Consider the following 27,042-nt stretch of genomic DNA (forward strand, 5'->3'; position numbering starts at 1 on the left):
TTCACCTCAACACTTCTAGTGGGACCAGATTGTTCACCCTCAACTGAAGTTGGTGTAGGGAGCTGGCCATACTGAGCAGGTATCTATACCTCATTGGTTTTAAGGGGCGGGGTATAGTTATCGTTGAAGGTAGGTGGAACACTGTGATACCCTAGACCTTTATTATGATTATCTTTAAATTTTAACCGTTTTTTAATCATTGTTTCAACTTTCTTACTTGATACTTTAAATTTCTTAAAATTAAAATCTGCATTTTCAAACTTATTTTTCAGTGTGTCAAGCTCGATAGTTAGACTGACAATCTTTACTTGAGCATAATCATAGTGTTCACATTTAATACTATATTCTTCCTTAATCATTTTTAGGTCTTTGGTTTGGGCCTCTAATTTCTCTTTTAATAGTTTTTGGGCCTTTTTGAGAGTGTATCCTTCATATTTAAGGTCCTCAATTTCCCTAATTAATAAATCAAGTTGATCGCTATCATGTTTAATTTTAGCTTCACAAGACTGAGAGCATGAAGCTTCATTAACCTTGGTGATTGAAGAACTCATTATTCACCAAAAATAATAACTTACCAAAAATAGAAGTGATTGTGAAACTAAGAAAAAATGCCCTTTGACTTGAAACCTCGAAAGTCAAACTTGAAAGTCAAATTTAAAAGTCAAAATTGAAAGTCAAACTTAAAAGTCAAAGTTGAAAGTCAAACGTGAAAACTTGAAAGTCAAAAGTCAAATTTGAAAGTCAAAATTTTTGTTCAAAAAAATAACCTTGCCCGAAAACAAAAATTTCTAGATCGAGAACAAAATTTTAAAACAAAAAACGAGAGTATTTGACCAAAAACGAGGGTATTTGACCGAATACGTGGTTTTTTTGACCAAATACGAAGCTTTAGGACCAAAAGCGAGGTTATTGGATCGAAAACGTGGCTTTTGGACTGAAAACAAGCCAAAATCTTAAAAATCCGAAATTACAGCCAAGGATGCGAGGGGATGAATATCCAAACCGAGAACAGGCCGAAAATTACGAGGCCGAGAACAACTGGACCGAGAACCTTCGTTGCTGACCGAGAACCCTCGCTGCTAACCGAAAAAGCTATTGACCGTCGATAACCTGCTGGAGCCTTAATCGAAATCGCTGCTGGTCGCCGAGAACCTCTAGGGTTTGACTGAAGACCGAGGAGTGTCGTCGAAATCTCGCAAATTTTGACCAAAAACAACCAAAACTTTCCAAAAACACGAGATTTTCAAATCTTTAATGCTAAACTCGATCAAAACTCCAAAAATATGAAGAACACGAAGAACAAACAGCCAAAATTTTGTCAAAAATAAATAAAAAAACACCAAGAAGCTCCAAGAAAAACTCTTAAGAATATTTTGCAATAACCCAATTGCTACCAATCCTTGCTCTGATACTAATTGTAAGTCCCTAAATCGCTATGTATTAAACAGATTTCACTATGATAGTGCATAATCCTAATCAAGTGAATGAAGCAAATATAGAATATAGAATAAGAACAAGATGATTAATCTTTAATGCATACTATTATAGATGAATAGTCGGGTACATAAGCTTCTTGATTACACTTGGTTTTCTCTCTGTTTATTTGTAAATCACGTTCTTGGCTTATGGCAGCCCCCAAAAATGTCCCACACCCTTTACAAGGCTAAAATAACGCTATTTATACCTATAACTAATAACCAAAGCCCAACCCAAACCCAAACAAGACAATATTAAGCCTAACCGAAATCACATGTGATTTCGGTCCAAACAACACCAAAACATGGTGTTTTCGTTCCTAGACCAAGAACTCTAATAGCTTATGAAAAGCAAAGTATAAACCATAATTTATGACCTAACAATTCCTTAGTTGATCTTTATTGTTCTGAGGGTTAATCTTCTTAACATCTAATAATTTGGACTTATTATGTGTAAACCATTAAAGTTAATCTAGTTTGGTTACTACCTTCCTTGGCTCGAAGTATTTCGAGATCTTCATCAAAGGTTCTTCAAGCAAATTGGTTTTGTTAAAGCTTAGTGTTCTTGATCCATCTTATAGTTGTTCTTATTATTTAGGTTAAAGATTCTTATATGTTTTAGTTGTTTGTTTGCCTTAGATTAATTTGTATGTTTCCACTCTCATTGTTAGTGTGTATGTGTGTGTGTGTATATATATATATATAGAAAGAGAGAGAGAGAGAGAAAGAGACTATCAATGTCTATGGGCGGTACGATATTTACATATGCACATTCTAGCAGTCTGTTTGCTTTTTAGAAAATCGCAGACCTCCAAATATATGCATGTCCCATTCTCTAAAAAGAAATAGACCAAAGTCTACGAGCGAGAAGACATTTCTCTTAGACATCTTTTAGGAAAAAAAATATATATTATGTAAGACAAACAACTATGCGGCACATTTTTTTCTTTCTTTTTTTACAAACATACACATGCATTTTTTTTTCTTTTTTCTTTTTTCCTTTTCCCTTTTATCTTTTATTTAATATATTAAAAATAATAAATATTTTTTTTTAATGAGACCTAGGCTTTTATATTTTCTAAATCATTTAAATAACCGCTAAATTCTCAAAGCCTAAACGTTGATGATTTGATATTAGCCTATATTTTTATTTATGTAACTATCTGTTACAAATAAATAATCCAAATTAAATTAATCGAAATATTTACTTATTTGAAGGATAATCCAACATATCAAGAATATATAGCTTGGTTACGGTATGAAGTTGATTATCAGTTAATGTAAAATATAGACAAAACTGTAAATTTAGTCCTTGTGGTTTTCAAAAACCTTTGGATGGGGTCCAAAGAGTTTCCAACTTGCATGGAAGGTCCAAAATCAAGGGTTTTCTGGGTTTTTGGTCCCTGATACACTTAAAAAGACGATTTTACCCTTTTCATTTTATTTTTCTATTTTCTTTATCTATTTTGGTATTTAAATAATTAAAAAAACTAAAATCTCTCTCTCTCTCTCACACACACACATACACACTCTGATACCATCTCTTTCCCCCTCTGGTTTGCATCTTACCATACAAATACTACCCCTCCTCCTTCTTCTTCATTCACCGCCAAGAAAATCCACCGGAGGTGGAGCTGTTTTTCCGACCACTAAGACAACAACAACCCAAACACCCCCTCCTTTGTATCTCCTACCCTACTCCGACCCCCTGTCACCTTCCCATATACGCCTTTCGTCATTATCGTCAAGCAGAAAACCTGGACACAATAGTAGGAGGCTACTGGAGCAACCTTTTCCACCCACGGCCGCCACTGCTTGTGGTCGTCATTACCCTCCTACCACCACAGTTTTTGACCACCACCAAACTCTCTCCTCCTTCCTCGTCTTCCCCGTCGTGTGCTGCCAGATGGAAAGGGAACGAGGCAGCGGAGCTGCTATCGCTAGCCACCCGTTACTGACCACCACCTCGTTGTTGCCACTGCTGTGAACCATCGCCACCTCCGAATACTGCTTTCGTCGACCCTCTCTGTCCAGCCACCACTCTAAATTGAAGGTGATTGCCTTCCCCCTCTTATTTGCTTCATCCGATCGAGACAAGAGACTCACAGTGAATCTCCATTTTTGTTTAAGCAAACCTCCATTTTTGTTCATCAATTTGGGGATATCAAAGAAGAAGTCCATGAGATTTGAGAAGACGAAGAAAGAGAGAGAGAGAGGGGGAGAGAACAGTGGGTGGGTGGGGTGGGGGAAACTTTTTTTTTCCTTTTTCTTTATTTTTTAATTAAAACGGCATTAGAATAATTATAAAAAATACAAAAAAGAAAATAAAAGGGCATAATCGTCTTTTTAAGTTTTTTTGGACCAAAAACCCAAAAAAAAACCTTGATTTTGGACCTTCCATGCAAGTTGGAAACTTTTTGGACCCCCTCCAAAGATTTTTGAAAACCACAAGGACCAAATTTGTAGTTTTGTCTAAAATATAAAATGAATTTTTTAAATTTTTTTATGGTAGTTGTATGAATTATATTTTAATGATGAAAAACAAGAAGTATTTAAATTTGAATGCTCGAAAAACTCTTTTAAGTTTAAAAATTAATTAATTTATATTTCAATTATATTTAGCAGTATGTAAACGTTAAATAATAAACAATATTCTTTATGCAGACTGTAAACATTTCATCTATCTTTTTTTTGCATACGTGTTCAGATATGATCGGTAGACCGTAAACCTTTTACTTTTTAAAAAACAAACAATACATAAATCATAGAAACAAAATCTAATGATTTAAAAAGCAACAGAAACCAAATCATAGAAACTAAAAGTATATGATTTTCTAACAAAAGAAATCGAACTTTATCGTGAGACATCTACATATATTGACATAGATAACTATTTTTAAAAAATAAAAAATCATAAATTTTGATGTATTAATTTTTTTGATAAAAAACCCTAAATTAAAAAAAATAATAATAATGGTTGTGATGATTTTTTTTTATGAAAATATGTATGGTCTTTTTTTAGAAATTATTTTTCCGTTACTTATTTGACCCATGTTTACGGATGTAGTGATAGAATTTTTATCCAAAAATAAATAACTTTTTAAACCTTTTAAAAAAATATTCGGTGATATTTATTTTAATCATATATATATATATATATATATATATATATATATATATATATTAGAGGTCTAAATTCAAACACAACATAAAATAATGGGTTTGTGATGGTGAAAGTGACGAGGGGATGATAAGGATTCAACATGGTCGCTCTCTTTGGGTCTTTAAAGAAATTCCAAAACAGAATAATTTCACTTAAAAATAATAATTAATAAAAAAGTCAAATATGATTCAAATTCTTTTTCCCAAAAGCATAAATATAATTTTACATTCATTTTTGTTTATCGAAAAAAGAGATTTTTAATTATTGTACTTTGGCATATGTACATGCATAACATGTTTTTATCATTCATTAACTATATATATGAGGAAAAATGATTTATATTAATAATATCTATTCTTATAAAGATAATTTAACAAACAAGGAAAAAAGTTAAATGATTCCTTATATAATGGCCCCTTTGATGTCTAAAGTGTCGAATCATAAAAATTGAAAATGATACATATTCTTATCCTAGTTACTTTTCATTTTTATGATGATAAGAAATCGACATATTGCAAAATAAATCAATATTTTCAATATATATTTAAATATAATGAGAACTAATATATGTTTGACGTGTTTGTCAAAAATTAATTGGTAAGTGACAATTGATAGTTTTGATATTGATAACCACTAACCGCTGAAAGTATAACTTTTATTTATATAAAAACATTGGTTAAAAATAACTTGAAAATATATAAATTTACATAAAAACCAAACATAAAAAGTCGAAAAAAATTAAAAACTCCCAAAAAGTAATTGGATTAGTTTTTGGGTTAATTTTTTTATTTAAAATAAAATCTAAAAACTCATACTTCATATTTTTTTTTCTATTTTTTGTTAAATAATAAAAGCTAAAAACTCCATTAGCTATAAAAAAATCGAGCACATCCTATATATATTTTGAATTACATTTATCGATACTTTCAAATTGATTTACAAATTATCAAATTCAAATCAATTTTGATTTGCAAATTGGAATGGTATAATATACCTTTTCTTTTTTACATTTTACACTGGCTTTAAAAAGGAAAAAAAGAAAAGGCGAAAAAACAAATAGTACTTTCCAACTCCCTAGAGTTAAATCACCCAACACCAAAAACCAAATGCATATGTACTCCATTAATTTGGTCAAAACCGAGTGTGAATGAGAGATAGAGAGAGAGAGAGAGGAGAGAGGACGTGTCGTGAATGAAAGGTGCATCATAAGATGCTGAATACCCCGTAGTGTATTCTTTATGGAGGAATCATCTTCTTGAGTTCGAGTTTCTATCAATCGAAACCTCGTAGATCTAACATCCAAGAATCATTGCATTCGCATCATCTTCTACTCGATTTGATACACATTCCCATGTAATTTTTTTGTTCAAAACAACGACCCCTTCGTTTCTACGTTCCCCGCATGTTCTTTTCTTCCAAATCTTTGATCAGTCGGATTCAAGATTAGGTTCTTCATCTGAGTTTACATCAAGATTACTCGTTATGCATTTGAAAATCTAGAAGCCAACTGATTCGATTCTAAATTAATTACCTTTCTTTTCCGATTTGAGGAGAGAGAGAGAGAGAAAGAGAGAGAGAGAGAGAGAGAGAGAGAGAGAGAGAGAGAGAAAGAGAGAAAGCGCGAGGGGGATTAATGGGTTGTTTTTCTTGCTTTGATTCGAGGGTGGAGGAAAAATCGAATCCTCAAAAAGTTGGGGCTGATCGTCCTGAAGTCCACCCATCTGCCCCTTCCAATATCTCCAGATTACCTTCTGGTAAGTGTGTATGTGTATTATTTGTTCAATTATTTTTCTTACGATTTAAAGTATAAACACATCAACATTGATTTTTTGATTTTGATACTTTGATCTGATCTGCCTTTGTATCTATTACGAATCCCGTTTTATTTCTTACAAGACCATGATTAATTACTCACTTCAGATTGATGTAGACCCCATTAAATTATTCTACAGAGCATCGTTTTCATTTTCAATTATGACTAGAATTATAGAATTAGTTACAATATAGACAAAAGATCTATGTAATTGAGCAGTTACTAATCTCATATCACTTTTTACTGTAGCTACAAATAATTTATTGGTTTCATTACTTTGAATTGATCGGATTTACAGGTGTTGACAGACTGAAATCTAGAAACAATGTGAGTTTAAGAAGGGAATCATCAGGTTCAAAAGAAGGTCCATATGGTCAAATTGCTGCTCAAACATTCACATTCCGTGAGCTTGCAGCTGCAACAAGCAATTTCAGCCCTGATTGCTTTTTAGGAGAGGGAGGCTTTGGCCATGTCTATAGAGGACGTCTTCAGGGTAGTGGTCAGGTATAATCTTTCTGTTTCTATAACCTTTATCTGTTAGTATATACATAATCTTATAAATTATATAATCTTTTATAAAAGGTTGTAGCTGTGAAACAATTGGATAGAAACGGGCTTCAGGGTAACCGTGAATTTCTTGTTGAAGTTCTCATGCTTAGCCTTTTACATCATCCCAACTTAGTGAATTTAATCGGGTATTGTGCTGATGGAGACCAAAGACTTCTTGTTTATGAATTCATGCCATTAGGATCACTAGAAGATCACCTTCATGGTATAAACCATCTTTCTACTTTCCTTTTTTTTTTTTTTGTTTTATAAACATTCCATATATATCTATACAATAACACAAGTGATTTAACTCTTCACAGATCTTCCACCGGACCGAGAAGCACTAGATTGGAACACAAGAATGAAGATAGCAGCAGGAGCAGCCCGAGGTTTGGAGTTTCTTCATGATAAGGCTAACCCTCCTGTGATTTACAGGGACTTCAAATCCTCCAACATTTTACTCGGTGAGGGATTTCAACCAAAGCTCTCGGATTTCGGCCTTGCGAAATTGGGCCCCACTGGTGACAAGTCCCATGTTTCAACGCGTGTCATGGGGACATACGGTTATTGTGCACCTGAATATGCCATGACCGGTCAACTCACGGTCAAATCTGACGTGTACAGCTTCGGTGTTGTTTTCCTCGAGCTTATTACCGGTCGTAAAGCCATCGATAGCACTGCACCACAAGGGCAACAAAACCTTGTAACTTGGGTAATTAATTAATTAATTAACTAATTATCATTTTTCTTTCCATTCGTGTCTTTTTTTTTGGATTTATATAATTAAGTTGGTGTGAAATAAAATTTTAGGCAAGACCATTGTTTAACGATAGAAGGAAGTTTGCATCATTGGCGGATCCAAGGCTTGAAGGTCATTATCCAATGAGGGGGCTTTACCAGGCTCTAGCGGTTGCATCCATGTGTATTCAAGAACAGGCGGCGGCTCGACCGTTGATAGGTGATGTGGTGACCGCGTTGTCTTATCTTGCGAACCATGCGTATGACCCTGGTGCGGTCAATGGTCAAAGCAACAAGCACACGAATGGGAGGGTTTTAAAAAATGAAGAAGGTGGAGGATCGGGGCGTAGTAGATGGGATCTTGAAGGATCTGAGAAAGGAGAATCGCCAAGAGACACACCAAGGATTTTGAACAGGGATCTTGATAGGGAAAGGGCTGTTGCAGAGGCAAAAATGTGGGTGGAGAAGAGAAGGCAAAGTGCTCAAGGCAGTTTTGATGGGAATAGCAACGGTTCTGGTCAGTAGAAGGATGGTTTGAGTTTTTTTTTTGTTTTTCTTCTTTTTGCCAAAACCGAATTTGGGAAAAGATTGGAGGAGTGTATAGAAACGATGAGGAGGATGTTGTGATGTTTATGGTTAATTTTTCCTACACAATGAGGCATTTTAGGTGCTTTGTGGGTGTCTTGTTGTTTTTCTAATGTAACATATTGGTTAATGATACACAACATGGTTTTGGTCCGTTATTTTAGCTCCAGTTTCCTATTATTAGTTATCAGTTTCCAGCCTATACTTTCTTGCAGAACCTGTAAGCTGATATGTACAAAAGGATCGGTCGTGTCATTCTCCACTTGATAAAAAAATGTAACAATCGCTGTTGGTGTCCACTTAAACACACCTTGTTCCAATCTTCATGATATTGCTTAAGGAATACTCACATGGAAAACCATATGGATCTTAAGTTTTGATTTCATAGCATGTGGGTTCACTAGGTAGGGGGCTGCATATTATCTTATTGGCCCTTTATTGACTTTGTTGCAATAAACTGAAGTTTTGCAGCAAGAGTTACATCATCACTTGATCCCCAACTTTGCTTCTCCTTTGCCCGTTACTTTATCTTATTAGCCCTTGTATTCGATGAAGTTTAGGTCATATACGTATGCCTGTGCCACTCCTCGGTTGACTTGTAGGTTGTTGGACTTTTCCCCTTGTATGTTGAGACCAAGGTAATATGGATTGATGAAGTTGTCTCATGGCTTCGCTTCTTTCGATATTGTAGGAAAATTGTGTTGTGCCGAGAAAAGTTTGGCCCGATTCTATTGGTCCACATTCACATAGTGCCACAACTATAACTCGAGCAATGCGTTCATGTTTTTTTGTTTGTCCATGATTTGGGGACGAAAAGTTGTCGAAAAGCTTAGTTCCATGATTAGAGTACCAAGTCACAATTATTTATGCTAAGTTTTTTATTTTAACATCACGTGATACTACCAGAAATTAAAAATACGCAAATGACACTAAGTGGGTGTTTGGCAAAACTTTTTAAAATAGCTTATTAGCTTTTTAGCTTTTCAAAAAGCTAATAAGCTAAAAAAGTGTTTGTGTAATTGAAAAACACTTTTTAAAACAGGTTTTGGATAAAAAAAAGTAAAGCTTTCAAAAAACTGAAAAATCCTAGCTTTTTAGCTTTTTAACTATTTTACTCTTAAAAAACTGTTTTTCTTATCCAAACACTTTTTAAAACCAACTTTTACTAAAAGCTATAAGCTAATAATCACTTTTCTTAAAAATCACTTTTATGCTAAAAAAGCTAACCCAAACATGCCCTAAAAGTAGTTAGTATTTAGTAACACAAGCGACCGCAACTTAAAGTACTCACGTTTACTTTTAGGTTAGTGCTACCAATTTTGAATCTTCATAGTTTTACTTATCGCTCTGTCATTCCCACTTCTCGGACCAAAATTCTCACTCCCTCAATTCTTCCCCAATTGGCAATCGGAAGTTCTTAATCAACAATAGACAACGACTACTTCTCGGCTGCTCTATTGTTGAGTTAAAAGTCCATTGGCAATCACAAGTTTTTGGTATATACCAATACCAATATGTACCAACCAAATTTTAGCCAAATAAGTTGGCACAAAGTATATTTGGTATGGTACCGGTTGTTAAATTTATTTATCAACTATAGTTGATATGGTACATAGTTTAGAGGAAAAAATTTTATACTGTACCAATTCCGCCCCTAGTTAATTGTGTTAGAGGTTTGGACTGGGTTAGAAGCAAAATGGAACACCAAACATGTGGACTAAAGAGCAAGTCCAAGGGAGAGGATGATCGGAGAAAAAATGAAGAACAAATTAGGTCAAGAAGGAAAACAATGGGGACCAAATCAGCAAAAAGATGTTGCCCGAGTCCAAGGGTGCAGAAGGGAAACAAACATGCTAACTCGAGACTGAGACCGGGTTGTAGGTTCGGACCCTGTTAGAAGGCAAATCAAATGACCCCTAACTTGAAAGGTTTTTAGAAAGCTCACTCATCAATATAGGGTATAAGTATATATAAATGGATACGTCTTTACCAATAAGGAAATAAGCAACATAATTGAAAATCTCTCTCTCTCTCTCTCTCTCTCTCTCTCTCTCTCTCTCTCTCTCTCTCTCTCTCTCTCTCTCTCTCTCTCTCTCTCTCTCTCTCTCTCTCTCTCTCTCTCTCTCTCTCTCCATTGTATAGTAGTGTTCAAATATGCTGGTGGATACACATAGTAATAATCAATCTTGATTACCACTTCCTACATAAAAGGATCCCTACACATCAAAAGTATATCTGGGAACCTTCTACGGTTGTTAGTTGATTATTCATGTCTAACTGGATATCTTTGTAGAAAATAAAATTTTAAACTTGATATTTTGTTGCATAGTAATTCTTTAAACTTTTTGGAATTGATCATACCCAACAATGGTATTAAGAGCCAATTTTAGACATAATAGTCAATATATTCATTTATTTCGATCGTTATTGTTCTTCGTGTTCTTGAACTAATGTTCAAAATACTCTAACTGTTAAATTTGGAGTTTAATGTTTTAATGGGTTGATGTAGTTTTATTTTAGATAAATATTATCATTTATAAATTTATATGCATAATTTTATAAGCAAACCATTAAATCCGTTCATTAAGATAGATGTATTTTTCTTGCTGAATTGGATTGTGTATGAATGTATTATAGAATGTTCTTTTTATTTTCATTCAAAAATTATGATGGGTTGGTTGGGTATGCTTGTAATAAACTAAGGTTTTTATCTTTATTTATTTTTATATGTTTATTGTAAACTTTAAAATACAAAGTAAATATGATAGTATAACTTTAAAAATGGACCAAACTACAGATAAACACACAGATGGACTGGCAGCCCAAAAGATTGAGGCAGCCTCGAGTCAACAACCGTGGTTTGTCGTGCCTAATCCGTGTTGCTACCAACCCAAGTCATTGACATCCTACAATAAAAGGTGGCCCAAGCCTCACTTTGGCCCACCAGCAACCAACTCCACTAAACGGAGCAGCCTAATAACACATCTTGTGGTCAATGGCGAGGCTAGATATAAAGAAGATAAGTCTTAGGTCTCACCTAATTTTTTTAATTTATCTAAAATTACTATAGAAATATTTTAGGGACCTATCTTAAAAAAAAAAAAAAATTATACCTACCTTGCCTATAATTTTTTTGAATTTGTATAGAAAATTTAATAAACAATATGGTTTTTTATTTTAAACTCGTCACTAATTGCTGTGGTTGTCAATGGCATCTAAAAGGCTTTTCTATTGTATTCCAAATCTTAAAAAATATTGAAGTCTTAGGACGTTGCTCCTTCACACTGCCCTCTAAACGGTCAGGAGATCATCATAAGTGGCTCATCCCCTTGACCACAAATTTCATCTTTGATACCTAACTCGCCTTATATAATTATATTCATATACACATATGCATTCTTTATTACTTTATTTGTATTAGATTCACAGTTAAGATCTTATTTGACGCTCATATTAAATCTATTTACATAAAATAGCAAGCATGCGACACTTAATAAAAGTGAGGTTCATTTTTTAAAAATATATTTATAAAATGTGGCTGTTAATTTATTGTCGTGAGTGAAACGATGAAGAGAAAAGTTAAGAGTTTTATATATGTACGAATGGTCTAAAAATTACGTGGACGTTCTGCGGTGGTCTAGAAGTTGAAGGTGGGTTGTATTACAGGCATGGTGTCATAAATCATAATGTTCAAAAGCCATGGAAACGAAAGTTGAAAAAACCCAATAATATCCAAAGAATATTCCCCGTAATCTCTGGTTTATCGTGGATAATACCTTTAAATTCATTCTCCCTAACTCTTCCAAACCCCCCCTAACAATGCCTCTCAAAGCTGTTCATGTCAAAAATGTTCCTAATCTCGATCAAGTTTCAGATGATCTTAATTCTCCTACATTCAACACTTACCCTCATCTCGTTCAGCCGGCGGAGGACTTCATGGTGATCGGACATAGGGGAACCGGAATGAATTTATTGCAATCATCGGACCCCAGAATGAAATCCATCAAAGAAAATTCGATTCTCGCATTTAATGCCGCCGGAAAATTCAATCTGGATTTCATCGAATTCGATGTTCAGGTAGTTTTTTTTTATCTCGCTTATGTCTGATTCTGTCTAGGATTGCATAAGTTTCCTTTACGTTTCTGATTATTGGAGACGTCTAAAATGGGATTGACGGTGATTGTTTGCCGGTGGCCGCGGCGATTCCCGATTAAAACATGTACGACAACGGCCCCAATTTGCCGCTAAAACGACGTCTTTTTTGTCCTATCGGTTACATATTATAAACCACGTGTTCGAAAGACTGACACAACAGGTTGTTCCATAGCCCACGAAGTATGACTAAATGAATTATTTTTTCAAAGTCGCTTTCGTGTCTTCATTTGATGTAGACATTAGTTGGAGTTTCTCGATTTCTTCATTTCAAATTCATGGAAAAGAAATATTTTTTTAAACCCAAATTCATCACACCTCAAAACCCTTTTTAAACAGTAAAAATATTTAATGGTTTTGTCCAAAAGAAACTGAGATTATTATTAATTAGTGATTACGTGTTTTGGAATTGTTTAATTCATTCAAGAGACTGATTAGTTTATTTGTTTGGTGTTTCTTTGAACATTTCTTGATCTAAGTTTGGGTGATGGAAGAAACTTAGACAAAAAACGTAAACGAAAACCCTCTTTTTGTAGGTGACCAAAGATGATTATCCAATCATTTTTCATGACAACTTCATCTTCACCGAAGACAAGGTCAGTTTAAATCATCTCTCTTCAAAATATTCATTCCTTGGAGATTCAGTCTGATGATAGTTTATGGCTGCAAAAAAAGATGGTTAGTTATTGCGTTTTGATTTCAGGGTGTTATAATTGAGAAAAGAGTGACAGATTTGAATTTGGATGAATTCCTTTCGTATGGACCTCAAAGGGAGCCTAATAAAGTAACGACTTCCCAATTCCCATACATCTCTCTTTTTTATTTTCCTTATTTGAAGTTATTTCATTATTTTAATTGGTGTAATCTTGATGATATCAGGTGGGTAAACCTTTGTTTAGGAAAACCAAAGATGGGAGAATTTTCGAGTGGAAAGTTGAGAAGGATGATCATCTATGCACATTGGAAGAAGTATTTCAGAAAGTAAATCATTCAATGGGATTTAATATTGAGTTCAAGTTTGATGATAATGTTGTGTACAAAGAAGATGATTTGGTTCACGCCATACAAGTTGTTCTTCGTGTATGCCCTTCTCCTTTCGCGTTTCTTTAACAATTTCCATGTCATTAAACACGATACCATTTGATAGATTAATTTGATTTCTATTTTTGGCAGGTTGTATTCAAGTATGCTAAAGAAAGATCCATATTTTTTTCAAGCTTTCAGCCTGATGCCACTCTTTTGATCCGAAAACTTCAAAACACCTATCCTGTAAGTCTCATTTTATATCATTTTACAAACAATACGCGTCACAGGATAAGACTGAACAAGTTGTACTACGTTTGACATTCATTAGAGTGAGTGAGGCTTGGACATATATTAATGGGACAAAAACTACAAAGTTTTTTCTGGTAAAGCGAAGTGACATACAAGATACATCTCTCGTTTGTGGAAAATATGTAAATGTCCCTAGCTATATATTCATAGTTATCGAAAATATGTAAATAACCCTAAAAAATTTGCTTGGTCCGACAATAACATTAGTGTACGTGTGTAACAAAAAAAAAGTTTCCATCATTTTTGTGATTCTCTCGTTTTTGGAAAAGACATGAATGCTCCTACTTATAACATTATTGAAAAAATAGCCCTAGCCGCGAAAATGCTTGTCTAATTATGACTAGTCATTTCCATGTAACAATAAAAAGTTTCCACCTGTTTGTGTTTGATTGTTTCAATGTTTTTTTTTTTTTTTTTTTTTTTTTGTGTGTGTGTGTGAATGTGTGATTAGGTTTTCTTTCTCACAAATGGAGGGTCCGAAACATATACGGACACCCGACGGAATTCTTTAGATGAAGCAATGAACTTGTGCTTAGCTGGCGGCTTAAACGGAATTGTGTCTGAAGTAAGAGCGATTCTAAGAAATCCAGGAGTAATTAGAAGAATTAAAGACTCTAATCTCTCACTCATAAGCTACGGCCAGTTAAAGTAAGATCCATTTTCTTGAAAACAAGAACAAATTTCAAGATTTTTTGCTTTCATTATTGTATTTTGCTTGTTTACACTAAATGTATACTTTCTGGACAATTCAGTAACATGCGAGAGGTGGTCTACCCACAACTTTTAATGGGTGTTGATGGGGTGATTGTGGATTTGGTTGAAGAGATCACAGAAGCAGTTGCAGATTTTGGTGAAACAATTGAAAAAGAGAAAGTAGGTGAAGAGGAAGAGGAAGAAGGTGATGAGATCAAGTGTTCACAGTGTCAACTTTCGAATCTTATGAAGGTCATACCAGGTTTAGTGCAACCCTAATTCGATTGTAGTTAATGGTAAATACTTTAGGAAATGACTCCCGGACGATTGTGTATATTATCATATATCTGTAACCTTCATGCGTGTTTTGTGTTTTGTGTATATTGTTAATCAAGGTAATATAGGAAAAGGGGCCTGCACTTTAGGTTGTATGGGAGCCATCCAACTGAAAGATGGTTGTAGCTAAGGTTGTGTAAATGGAGAGTTTTCCTTGTGTTGTTTGACTTTTTTTTAAAAAAAAAATCTATAAGTTGATTTGAAACACTTTTTGTCCTTATTTTTAGTTTCTATAAATAATTAAGATGTTAAATATGAAGGGAAAAACTATATTTTACCATAATAATCTAATTTCCTTATATGCTTAATTATTATTAGACAATCGAATGCATCTATAAGTTATGTATTTACTTGTAAAGATATGTATTATTATGGATAGGCATAATCTTCTAGTTCCATGGAATAAGGTCATCTCCGATGGTACTTTAATGGGGAGTTGAATAGAGGGTTTAATCCCATTAAACTCAAAATCTTCATTGTGGCCTAATGATATGACACTCAATAGAATGGGGAGTTCAATCCTCATTGAACTCTACACTCTCTCTCCTCACACACACACACGCACATAAATGATGTGGCAATCTATTAAATTTAATGGAGTGTAGAGATTAATAGGTAAAATTATATAGTGAGTAGAATGCACATATGACAATCCATTGAACTCAATTGAGTTCAATGCATTAGAATTGGCCTAAGAAATCAAAGGATTCCATTATTATTTATAGTTTATAGAGTAAATTACCTGTTTGGTCACGAATGTTTATTCAATGTAACACTTTTAGTCCAAAGCTGATGATTATTGCAAAATGGTCCCTATTTCAAACTTAATTTATAGGTTTGTTCCCTCTCGCTAACTCCCGTTTGTTTCTTATTGTCATGAACACTCATGTGCCATGCACATGAGGCTAGTTTCATCTTTTCACAAAGCAATGTCCTATTTTTCTATTCGATTATTCTTTTTATAATTCAGTAACAAAAATAGAGCTCAAGTCCATTAAACCCTACCCAAGTATTGATCGTCTAACTCAAGTACATAGTTTTTGCACAATGTGGATTAGAAGAAGTAAGTGCTTTCATGTTGACATCAAGCCTATATATGGTCCTTAAGCTTTTCCGTTTGTCCCTAAAATAGTTTCTATGAAACCATTTTTACATGGATGACCCCTACAGAGCATACCTTGCACAAAAATGATCATTACCGTGGATGTCCGTTAGATTGATCTGTTAAGTTGAAAGAATTTTGGATAATAAAAGTTTCTGCCATTTTGTGAAACTTGCTTAAGGACCATTTATGAAATTTTACGAATGATCATTTGTGAAATTTTAAGTAAATCTATTAAATATTGTATTAATTACCATAAATCAAATAAAAAGGCAAAAACATAGAAAATATAATACTTATATAAATAAAAAATTAAAACTTATAAATTTTGATCATCATGCAAATATATTTTATTTAATATACAAATAATTTTCTTTGTCTACACTTTATCTAAAATATTCAAACTATAATACAAATACTTTTTGTTGTTTACACTCTATCTAAGATATTCAAACTATAATACATCATTAAATATTTTAGTTTTCTATTTTTTATCTCAAAAATTTGAAATATAAAAACATCATTTTGTTACTTTTTAATTTTTACATTATGTAATTTTTAAGATTTATCTTATAAAAATATATTTATTTTTATGAAAAAATGTAATGTGCTATTATAAAAAATATGTTATTATAGAAATAATAGTTTGGTGTTATTTTAGTTTGAAAATATAAGTACGCGTTTTTAAGTTAAAGATAAATACATATTTCGATTTTGGTTTTGGTTTTATAATATAAATACGGTAAATTTATATTGGTTTGATATAAATTTTTAATATTTAATTTTGGGAAATCTCCGGAAAAGTCCCAATATTTTACCATAATTTACGAAAAAGCCCAAACTAAAATTGGTTTATGAAAAAGTCCCAAAAACCGGTAAAAATGACGGTTTGGCCCTATTTTCCCAGTTTCATTATTTACCCGGAAACATTAAAGTCCCATTATTTTACCATAATTTTCATTAAAGTCCTATTATTTTATCATAATTTGGGACTTATTTATAAATTATGGTAAAATAATGAGATTTTATTAAAAACCAGTTAAGTAATGAAACTGGTAAACCAGGAAAATAGGGCAAAATCGTCATTTTTACCGGTAATTGTGACTTTTTCATAAACAAATTTTAGTTTGGGACTTTTTCGTAAATTATGGTAAAATATTGGGATTTTTCCGGAGATTTCCCTTTAATTTTTAAAAAATATTTAGTTTTATCAAAATTTCAATATTTCCTTAACAAAGACATAAACTTTTCAAAACAAATTTAAAAAGTGTCTGTTAGCTAAGAGTTAATTATGCTGCTACAAATGTTAAAATAATTAACCATATGAATGATATGACATTAATTCCGTTTAATTAATTTTATCTAATGCAAAATAAAATTTTAAACTAAGTTAATGTCATATTATTTCCTTTTAATTTCATTAAATATTACATTAATTCTGTTTAATTCATTTTATTAAAATATATAAAATATTTGTATTTTCCATTAAATAATATGAATTAAGAGGAAATAATGTTATATTATTCATATGGTTAATATATTAACATTTGTAGCAGCTTAGTTAATTATTAGTTAGCTGACATTTTTTAATTTTGCTTTGAAAAATTTATGTCTTATTAACGAATATATTTAAAATTTGATAAAACTAAATACTTTTTTTTTTACATTAAGTGTGAAAATTTTATGTCAAACCAATATAAAATTTACCGTACTTAATATTATGAAATCAAAATCGAAACAAATTTTTATCTTTAACTTAAAATCATATACTTATTTATAAAATAAAATAGCGGCATACTATTATTTCTATAATGTAACACCTAGTTTCAGGATGTTTTTAATTTCGGGATAAAAAGACATAATTTGATCGAGTAAAGATCTTGAGCATCAAGGGAATAGAGTTTAGACCATATTAGATGTTGATAATGTTGATTAAGCAACTTAAGCCCTCGAATTGTGCATTGGAGCCATAAGCTAAAATGGAAAAAGTGATATTCAGGCTTTTAGCATGGATTAATGGATTTAGTTTGACATGTATTATGCAAAAAGTAAGTGGATATAATTTTGGGGCTTGTTAATACCTTCGTGTGCATATAAAGATCACTAAAAGCGGAGTTATAACAAAGAAGTTATGAACGTTTAAATTTGAAGCTGAAAACCGGAATTTATTGAAAAACGCGAAGCGCCCTTTGAAAGCGTGGGGCACCCCCGACCCTGTGTGCTATACATTTTTTAGGTTTTTGGGGTATTTAAAGGCCATTAACCATAAGGGGTCGTCATTTCCAGTCTCCACGTCCCGTATAACACCTCTAATGAAACCCTAACCTCCATTGAAGTGTTTGGAACTCATCCTCTCTCATAAACCCATTTTGGTACTCTCTTAATGTCTATTTGGTGCTTTCTTTTGGTGGTATTGTGCTCTAGAAGGAAGAAGAACAAGAAATATTGTTCTTTGAAGCTATCCATTCACCTTCTACACATTTGTAAGTCATAAAGTTCCAAGCTTTATGTGTTTTATCTTCAAACCTATTAATATATGGAGTTTTAGTCCATTTTAATGAGTTTGGTCCCTTAGTGGTTTGTTCCATAGAGTTTGTAAAGATATTGAGCTTTTGATTGATGTTTGAGATTATATATGGTCATTTAGTGGAGTAGAGAGTGCATGCAAGAGCTTTCTTTACTCCAAGCATAAAGAAAAATGGGTTGTTGGCTATTTCTCAACTTAGAGTTTTAGATTTTGGAATTTTGTGTCCTTATAATGGATAAAGTTGGAAACTTTATCCATTTAGACATCATGTTGATTCATATCTAAATGTTGGAGGCTTGGACTCATTGGATTAGGTTTAAAAAGATGCATTCTTGGTCCCTTTGAGACTTAAAGTCTAGATTTTGGTTGTTTTGACCATCCTAATGGATAAAGTTGGAAACTTTATCCATTATGAAGCTATTAGGTACTAGATATGATGTTATGAGCCTTAGTTTTTAAGGATTAAGCTCTTAATGAAGAAAAAAGCATTTTTCCATAGACCATGACATGGCCAAGGAAGGAAGACGATGTAGTGGTGATCTGCCTCTCGACTGTTTTGTCCTGACTTGGAAACAACATGGCCAAGATTTCACCACGGCGTGGTGCTTCGCTGAGTTGACTTTGATCGTTGACTTTTGGTCAAACTTGGGTAGAATTGAGTCCTTGACTTAGGAATAGTTTCGGTTTGGCTTTAGATATCTTGGGTAGCTATTTCAGTTTGGCTTTAGGTAGCTTGGGTAGTTGTTTCTGTTTTTGAGATTGCTGTGGAGTTTCTGCTATTTAGCTCAGGTGAGTTTTCTCACTATACTTTGTATTGCAATATGTATCATTTGTGTGTTAGGATGTTGATATATCGTAGTGATTTGTTAGACTGATAGATTTGTTATGATTACATGTGTTTACTTGTTTTTGTATTTTCATATGTTGACATATTACGGTTGGGTTGAGACGGTTCTGCTTTGTGCTATATGCCAAGATACCTAGGAGGTCCATTTGATACTATAGGCCTAAGGAGAGCGGTCTAACTAGATGTTGTAGGATCGGGAGAGCGGTCTAGCTAGAATTTGTAGGCTTAGGAGAACGGTCTAGCTATATGATGTAGGCTTGTTGCAGTCCAACCCTATGTTGTAGGCTTGGTGTGCATGCATTGTATATGTATTATTATGTAGGGTATTTTAGGAACCTACTAAACTTTGGCTTATAGTTGTGGAATAAATGTTTTTCAAGTACTTGAACAGTTCATAGGGAGACGAAGGCATGACTGTATACACTCATCAACAGTTTAATGATTTGAAATTTCACGATACTTTTCTTTATAACTTTGATTTTGGAACTACAGTTTACAAACAAATGATTTTATCTTGAATATGTCTTATGAAAATATGATTTTATTATAGTTTGAAAATGAAAATTTTATTCTGAAAATTGGGACGTTACATATAATAACATATTTTTTATAATAACACATCATATTTTTCATAAAAATAAATATATTTATATAAGATGAATCTTAAAAATTACATCATGTAAAAACTGAAAAGTAATAAAATGATTTTTTATATTTAAATTTTTTTTAGATAAAAAATAAGAAATGAAAATATTTAATGAAGTATCGTAGTTTGAATATTATAGATAATGTCTAGACAACAAAAATTATTTATATATTTAACACTATATGTTTAGATGATGATTAAATTTTATAAGTTTTAATTTTTATTTATACAAATATTATATTTTCTATGTTTATTTTCTTTTACATTTTTATTTGTTTTTTGGTAATTAATACAATATTAATAGATTTATTAAAAATTTCACAATTAGTTCTTGTGTAAAATTTCACAAATGGTCCTTAGGCTAGTTTCAAATAATGGCAGAAATGGTTTGTATCCAAAATTCTTTCAACTTAACGAATCAATCTAACAGACATCCCATGTAAGGACCATTTGCTGTGCAAGGTTTGCTCCATAGGGACCATCCGTAAAAAAAAAAGTTTCATATAGACTATTTTAGGGACAAACAAAAAAGCTTAAGGACCATCTGTGAAATTCTTTCTAATTTATAAAGTAAAAAAGTAAATTACATTCTTGGTCCCAAATGTTTATTCAATGTAACACTTTTATTCAAAAGTTGATATTATTGTAAAATGGTCCCTGTTTCAAACTTAATTTGTAGTTTTGTTCCCTCACACTAAGTCCCATTTGTTTCTTATTTTCCATAGCCCTCGTATGCCATGCACATAAGGCTAGTTTTATCTTTTCAGAAAGTGATATTCTATTTCTATCTTCGACTGTTCTTTTCCAATTCAATAACAAAAATAAAGCTCGAGTCCATTAAACTCTACCCAAGTAGTGATCGCCTGACTCAAGTACATACTTTTTACATGATATGGATTAGAAGAAGTAAATGACTTCATGTTGACGTTAAGCTTGTATATGGTATGTACTCCTCTATTTTTGTCTTTGATCGTATGTTATTAACTCATTTTCTTGTATATTGGCTTTTATTGTATATTGTTAGCTATACACTTGTGTTATTGCCTTTGATTCTCATTTTTAGGATTTGATTTTATGTTGTTAGGTATGTGTTTGTGTTATTGCCTTTTATTCTCTATTTGTCTAATAAGCTATGAAAATATCTTCAACATGCGATGCATTGTAGTGGATTTTCACCCCATCCCTTTGAAGAAGCTACATTAACAGTCAAACTTTTTCAACATGATTGACATCAAAGACTTTATTTTGTTTGCTATTTTTATCATTATAAGAGAACCGGAGAATGAGGAAAATTGATAGTTTATTTTATTTCTTTATTTTTTATAGTTTATTTTATAATTTTTAGATGTTTTATTAGTATTGCATTGTATATTCTATCTCATTCTTTTATATTAGATCGTATCGGGTACTTTCTATCTTGCATGAGGTGTTTTGTAGGCTTCTGGAGCCTCTATGATGTTGCGGTTTAACTTAGATATGGGCTTGGTGGGTTTTCGAGGCATTATTGGGCTTTCCCGATCCATAAAAGAAGATTTGGACTTAAAATGTTGAAGACTTGGATGAAGTAGGCTTATGAAGATAGGTCATGGACTCTTATTATTGGGTATGGACTATCCATTTGAAGCTTGAAGATGATTGGCCAAATTTGAATCGTATGAGGTGTTGAGGGGACCAAAGGAATCTTGAGTAGTGGGGTGGAGTAATGGAAAAAAGAGCCAATAGTGTTTCAGCACCATTTGTGAGGGTTGGGGTCTCGATCGTGCAAACTTGTGAGGGTACCCATGCAACTGCACACTTTGGGGGATTTTGGTCATTTTTCTCACCATTTTACCTTAGGGGTTTGGTTTGGAAGCCACACTTCGATTTTTCCACCATTGGAGCACCTTGGAGGTGATTTTTGAGAGCTTGATTTACATTCTTCTCATCCTTCTAGTAATTGTTAGTTTCTTGATGCAAAGACACTTTGGTGATTGGTATCTTGTTTCCATGAGTGGCCATTCTCTTGATTTTGGTTGACTTGGGCTAAAACCCTTGGATATTTGTGGGTTTTGAAGGATTCATAGTTGATTGTCATTTATCTTATGTTTATGATTCTAGTTCATAATTCTTATGCTTGTTTAATACTTTGATCATAAGCTTGGTATTTGAGTGAGAAATTGTCGGTTTATTTCTTTGATTTAGCATTCAATCATTGAATTTGCTTAAAACAAGGGCTTTATGATGGTAGAAATCATTTCTAGCTTATGGATCATGACTTCTCTATGGATGCGTAAGCATTGACATCCTCGAGGAATTGGGGATTCCTTCATTCTTAAGGCTAATCAACTTTATTGGGTTCAATTGATTCAATTGAATCCTTGATTTTGATTAAGAAGGTGTGTTGTGGGCTTCCCCAACCTCCATACTACCTTTGAGGAATCTTGGCATATCATGCTTCATGATTGCTATAACAAATTTTGGATGAATGATAAGCTTTATATTGAATCTTAATGATAACACACAAATGTCCATTGTGTTGAATTGCCTTGGTTGACTAGTTCTCTCCAATATTTGAGCATCTCACCATCTTGCTTAATTGCAAGAATTTTAGTTCTTCAAGTTTTTTAGTTTTCAAACAATCATAACCCCCCTAATTTAATTGTAGTTAGTTAGTTTTATTAGATAGTTCTATTGGATTACATTGGTTATTAAATACAACTTTTTATTGAGTATTGATACCCCTTTTAACCATTATATTACATTTTATTTGCATGAGAAGGGTGTAATTTGCTTGGTGGACTTGACATCCCACCAAAAATGTTCCTATTTCTCACCATGCTAATTTGGACAGTATGATTATAACATTAGAGGATGAACAAGATATCTTGTTTATGTCTCACTTTGTTTCAAAAAACAAGGAAATCCAAGTATACAAAACATGGCATTTCCTCCTAATAATTGCCTATGAAGACTATTTCATAGATAATTACTAAGTGATGAAAGATTGTGACAATTCCCAAGTTATCGTTGTAATGTTGTCTACAAAGGAGTACAAGTTGGTCAATATATTGACAATTCCAATCCATTATTGTGTATGGGTAGTCTAGTAGAGAAAGTAAATCTAGTAATGGGTAGTTTAGTGGTGAGGGGCAATATTATGAAAGGCATTATGCTAATGAGGGGTAGTTTAGTGAAGGGTGGTATAGAGGTGAGGGACAATTTGGTACTGCTGGTGTTGATTATGATGGTCATTATGAAGGTGGTTATGTTAGTAAAAGCAAAGAAGTTGTGATGAAAGGTGGTTGATCAAGTAGGGTAGCTTTTGGTGCAGGTAGGTTTTGGCAAGGTCATTATGAAGCTATTTATTGTGAAGTAGTATTATGATAAGTATACATCGTGGTTTGATTGGTTTAGTTTATCTTATAAATGGTAGATAATTATAGTTGTGTAAGAAATGTTAAATGGTTTGTGGTAAGACAATGCCTCATTTTATTGTTGTAATGAATGGGTTTCACTCTAGTATATCATGTCAATCAATTTTCAAGTTTCATCATGGCAATCAATGTATTTCAATTTCTTATGAGTGGTAGAAAATTATGTGTATGGTTTAGGTTCATGATGTTAATCAAGTTTCAATTTTTGAGCTTGGTATTGTCAAGTTTCATTTTCTAGGTTTCAGTTAAAAACATCATAAGCATACTTATTTTAATTTGCATATTTATATTTAAATTTGTGCTCGACATGAATACTTGTATGTAATTATGGTATTGATTATGATTTTTATTTGATTTAGTTTTGGATTGGATATGGATATTGTTGATTATGGGGACTTTCTTTGTGTTGTGTTCTTGAAGAGGGAAATAAAATACATTGTGAAAAGAAGAACCTAACCTAATCTGCATGGCACATAAGGCTTCTTGACAATAATAAACAAACATGATTTGGTGTGAGGGACCAAAACTACTAATTTAATTTGAAATAAGGAGTGCTTTGCACCAATCACTAACCTAGAACTAATAATTGGACAAACCTTTATGACCAAACTTGTAATTTACTATAGTTCGTAGTATCATAGATCTTAACCGAAACTACCCAGGGCCTTGCCCTCTGCATCGGACCGAAGTCCGGAAACTGCATCAGACCGAAGTCCGGAACTAACTGGGACCTTGTCCCCTGCATCGGCTTCAATTGACCTGACTCGTTGAGTTGGGTCACCAACTCATCGAGTCCTTACTCTCACTTTCTTGCTTCTACTCGCTACTATTCGTCGAGTTTTGACACAAACTCAACAAGTTCCTCTTTGATATTAACACTCAGAAAATCTGCATCCAACTCGCCGAGTTGTATGAACAACCCGTCGAGTTCTCCTTCATCAGATGAACACTCTAGCTGTGACTTTCCGAGTTGTATGAACAACTCGTCGAGTCTGTTCTTGAGGCATGAAGATTGCCTTGGACTCGTCGAGTCAGGGCATTGACTCGCCGAGTTCTTCCACGAATGAGTTTAACGCTCTAGCTCACCGAGTCCTTCTCGCACTCACTGGTTCCACTCGGCATAACTCGAAAAGGGGAAAACAGGGGACTCGCGACTCGACTCGCCGAGTCTGAAGAACGACTCGCTGAGTCGTATGCATGCAAACACTATATACTTGATTTTGCTTGAAACCAGTCCATTCCATTCATAGATCTGGGTTCTTGGGGCTTGATTAACACGTAAAGTTTCCAACTTTATGTTTAAATAACATCAAATGAAGGTTTTAGGGTTCAAAGCACACTATAAGAGTAGATCTAGAGCTTTCATGCAAAATGGCTCCATAAAGGTACTAGATCTAAGCTTCTGGAACTCAAACCTAGCTAGATCCAAAGGCTATTCATCTCAATGAGTCCTATATGCTACTACCAAGCCAAGAAATGGTTCAAGAATAGCTTTGATGGCTTTAAAAAGGGGATTTAAGCATAGAAACAGAAAAGGGCCAATTTATACCTTACTATACTCTGAAATGCCACAAGGATCTAGGATCTCCTTCTTCTCCTCTTGGTTTACCTTCGTTCTTCTCTCAAAATCTTCAAAGAAACACACCAAATCACACAAAATGCTAAGAGGGTTCTAGAGTTTCGAGAATGATGCTCTGAGGGGTGATGGGGCTGACTTGAGGTCCCAAAAGTTGTTTAAATACGGTGCAAACCCTTGAAATTAGGGTTTCATCCAGACTGGCGGACTCGCCGAGTCCAGAATATGGACTCGTCGAGTTGCCAACTTACACGTGCTCAAAGACTCGACTCAACTCGACAAGTCTAGCTACTGCTTCGTCGAGTCCCTTCTGAAAACTTGAAAAATAATTATTTAAATAGCATACCAGAATTGAGGCGTTACACTAACCATTATCATTAGATAAGTTTTATGGCGATCAATCTTAATTTCTTTCCACTTGGAAGCGCAATGGCCTACCATGTCTTCCAAGTTGTTAAGTAGCTCACCTATACAAATCAATGAACTTTCACTGATCAAGGTCCTTCTCCTTATGCAAACATTTGAGAACTCATAGAACTCACATACATAGTCAATTTTTAACTGGAATGGGTACAGAAACAAGAATATGTCAACACGATAGGTTGCAAACCTCAAATCTTGTACTAGTGATAACTAAAAAGTGTATTCTTGATTAGTTTTTGAGGCTTTTCAGGATCTTTAAGACTCCCACTGACTTCTTGACATATAAGATTCTCTTGTCAAGAAACATTTCTTGATAATCAAATATTCAAGAGTTAGTGTGAGACCTTATTAAGGCAATACTTCATGTAATTGGTCTGAGTTGGTATTTGTTTTATCCAACACATCACAACTTCCAATTTCAAATGTGCAAGAATAAGAAACATTTCTTCTCCACATTTCATGATGTTTTACAAACCTTCTTAAGACATGTCACTCAAGACACAATCTTGGAGTATAACTCTAAGACTTGATTTTGGAACGAAGTATGACTCACCTTTTTAATTTAACCATTTCAAAAATTCCCAATTCCTCTTCTTAGTCATGTAAATGCACTAAAGTGTACTTTGATGATCAATTGTGATATGGTTCCATAATCATTAGGATGATCATAAAACACGATACTAAAGTACTCTCATTTCCTTTCAGATTGGAGAAACTTTGATCTTTCTGCCTAATTGATTCTTCTTATTTGTTTTGCTATACCTTGAAAATTTTTCAATGATTTAGAATTACACTTAATCTTGTAAGTATAACCATATTTACTAACTTTAGTAAATCATGACGAATAGTCTTATCGTTCTTTGTGGTGGACCTGGACCAGTACACAACAATTTGTACTAGATTCCCTAGTCCTTCACTTGACTCACATCTATATGTGAAAAAGGAATTAGTCTTAATTTCCCAAAGATTAAGGTTCTCAATCATCATACAATACAAGTTTCATGATTCCAAGTTTCTATCCAATTGAAACTTTGGTGATGAGAATCTTTCCTTATTTGGTAAATTTCGACACTACCACAAACGAAAGAATCAAATCCATATTGCTAAAAATAGAAACATACAAGCATCAATTTTCACAAATGTCATTGCAAGGAAATATAAAATAAGATAAAATCAAAAAAAAAAATATTCACAAAATGCGGAAAACTTTTCCTTACAATGCAAGTACATATGAAAACTATGTTTCTAAATATTCCTAACCAATCTTTCATAACTCCTAAGCAGCAACTCAAAACTCTAATCATCGAATCATGCGATCGAAATCTATCTCTTCGCGATCAAACTATGCCTGCTTTTTCTTTAAGCTTCCTTTCTCTTCTTCGATTCTACAAAACATCAAAATGTGATCATATCACATCATCTATTAAAACTCTTCAAATAGGAACTTAATAGAGTTAGATAGCGGTCTTACCTGAAGCAGAGTCATACATTTTGACTTTACCATCCTTATGGTCCTTCAGGTAGATACGGAAGCTTTGCATCCAATGCCCCTTCTCTTGGTGATAGAAACAAACAGACTCTTTCGGAATGGCACATAGGACTATCTCAGATTTAGTCTATGTCTTTACCATCCAGTCAATGTCCATGGAAGTTAGGGAAATAAATCTTC

At 33.3% G+C, this 27,042-nt stretch overlaps 2 protein-coding genes across 2 annotated transcripts; both read left to right on the top strand.

Moving 5' to 3' along the window:
- Positions 1-5,755: 5,755 nt before the first annotated feature.
- On the top strand, positions 5,756-8,481 carry PBS1 (Protein kinase superfamily protein). The gene is made up of 5 exons (XM_079029966.1): positions 5,756-6,392; positions 6,750-6,955; positions 7,034-7,223; positions 7,321-7,712; positions 7,811-8,481. The coding sequence occupies exons 1-5, from the start codon at positions 6,272-6,274 to the stop codon at positions 8,261-8,263; spliced, it is 1,362 nt and encodes a 453-aa protein (XP_078886092.1). The 5' UTR covers positions 5,756-6,271; the 3' UTR covers positions 8,264-8,481.
- A 3,424-nt stretch (positions 8,482-11,905) lies between these two features.
- Positions 11,906-15,044, top strand: LOC145092077 (glycerophosphodiester phosphodiesterase GDPD1, chloroplastic-like). Its single transcript, XM_079029967.1, has 7 exons — positions 11,906-12,400; positions 13,012-13,071; positions 13,179-13,259; positions 13,355-13,555; positions 13,649-13,744; positions 14,262-14,458; positions 14,563-15,044. Exons 1-7 carry the CDS (start codon positions 12,143-12,145, stop codon positions 14,780-14,782), a joined length of 1,113 nt encoding a protein of 370 aa, XP_078886093.1. The 5' UTR covers positions 11,906-12,142; the 3' UTR covers positions 14,783-15,044.
- Positions 15,045-27,042: the final 11,998 nt, after the last annotated feature.

Source organism: Lactuca serriola, chromosome 3 (assembly GCF_051521515.1).
Source record: "Lactuca serriola cultivar US96UC23 chromosome 3, Lser_US96UC23_V15, whole genome shotgun sequence".
In the NCBI taxonomy this organism is placed as follows: Eukaryota; Viridiplantae; Streptophyta; class Magnoliopsida; order Asterales; family Asteraceae; genus Lactuca; species Lactuca serriola.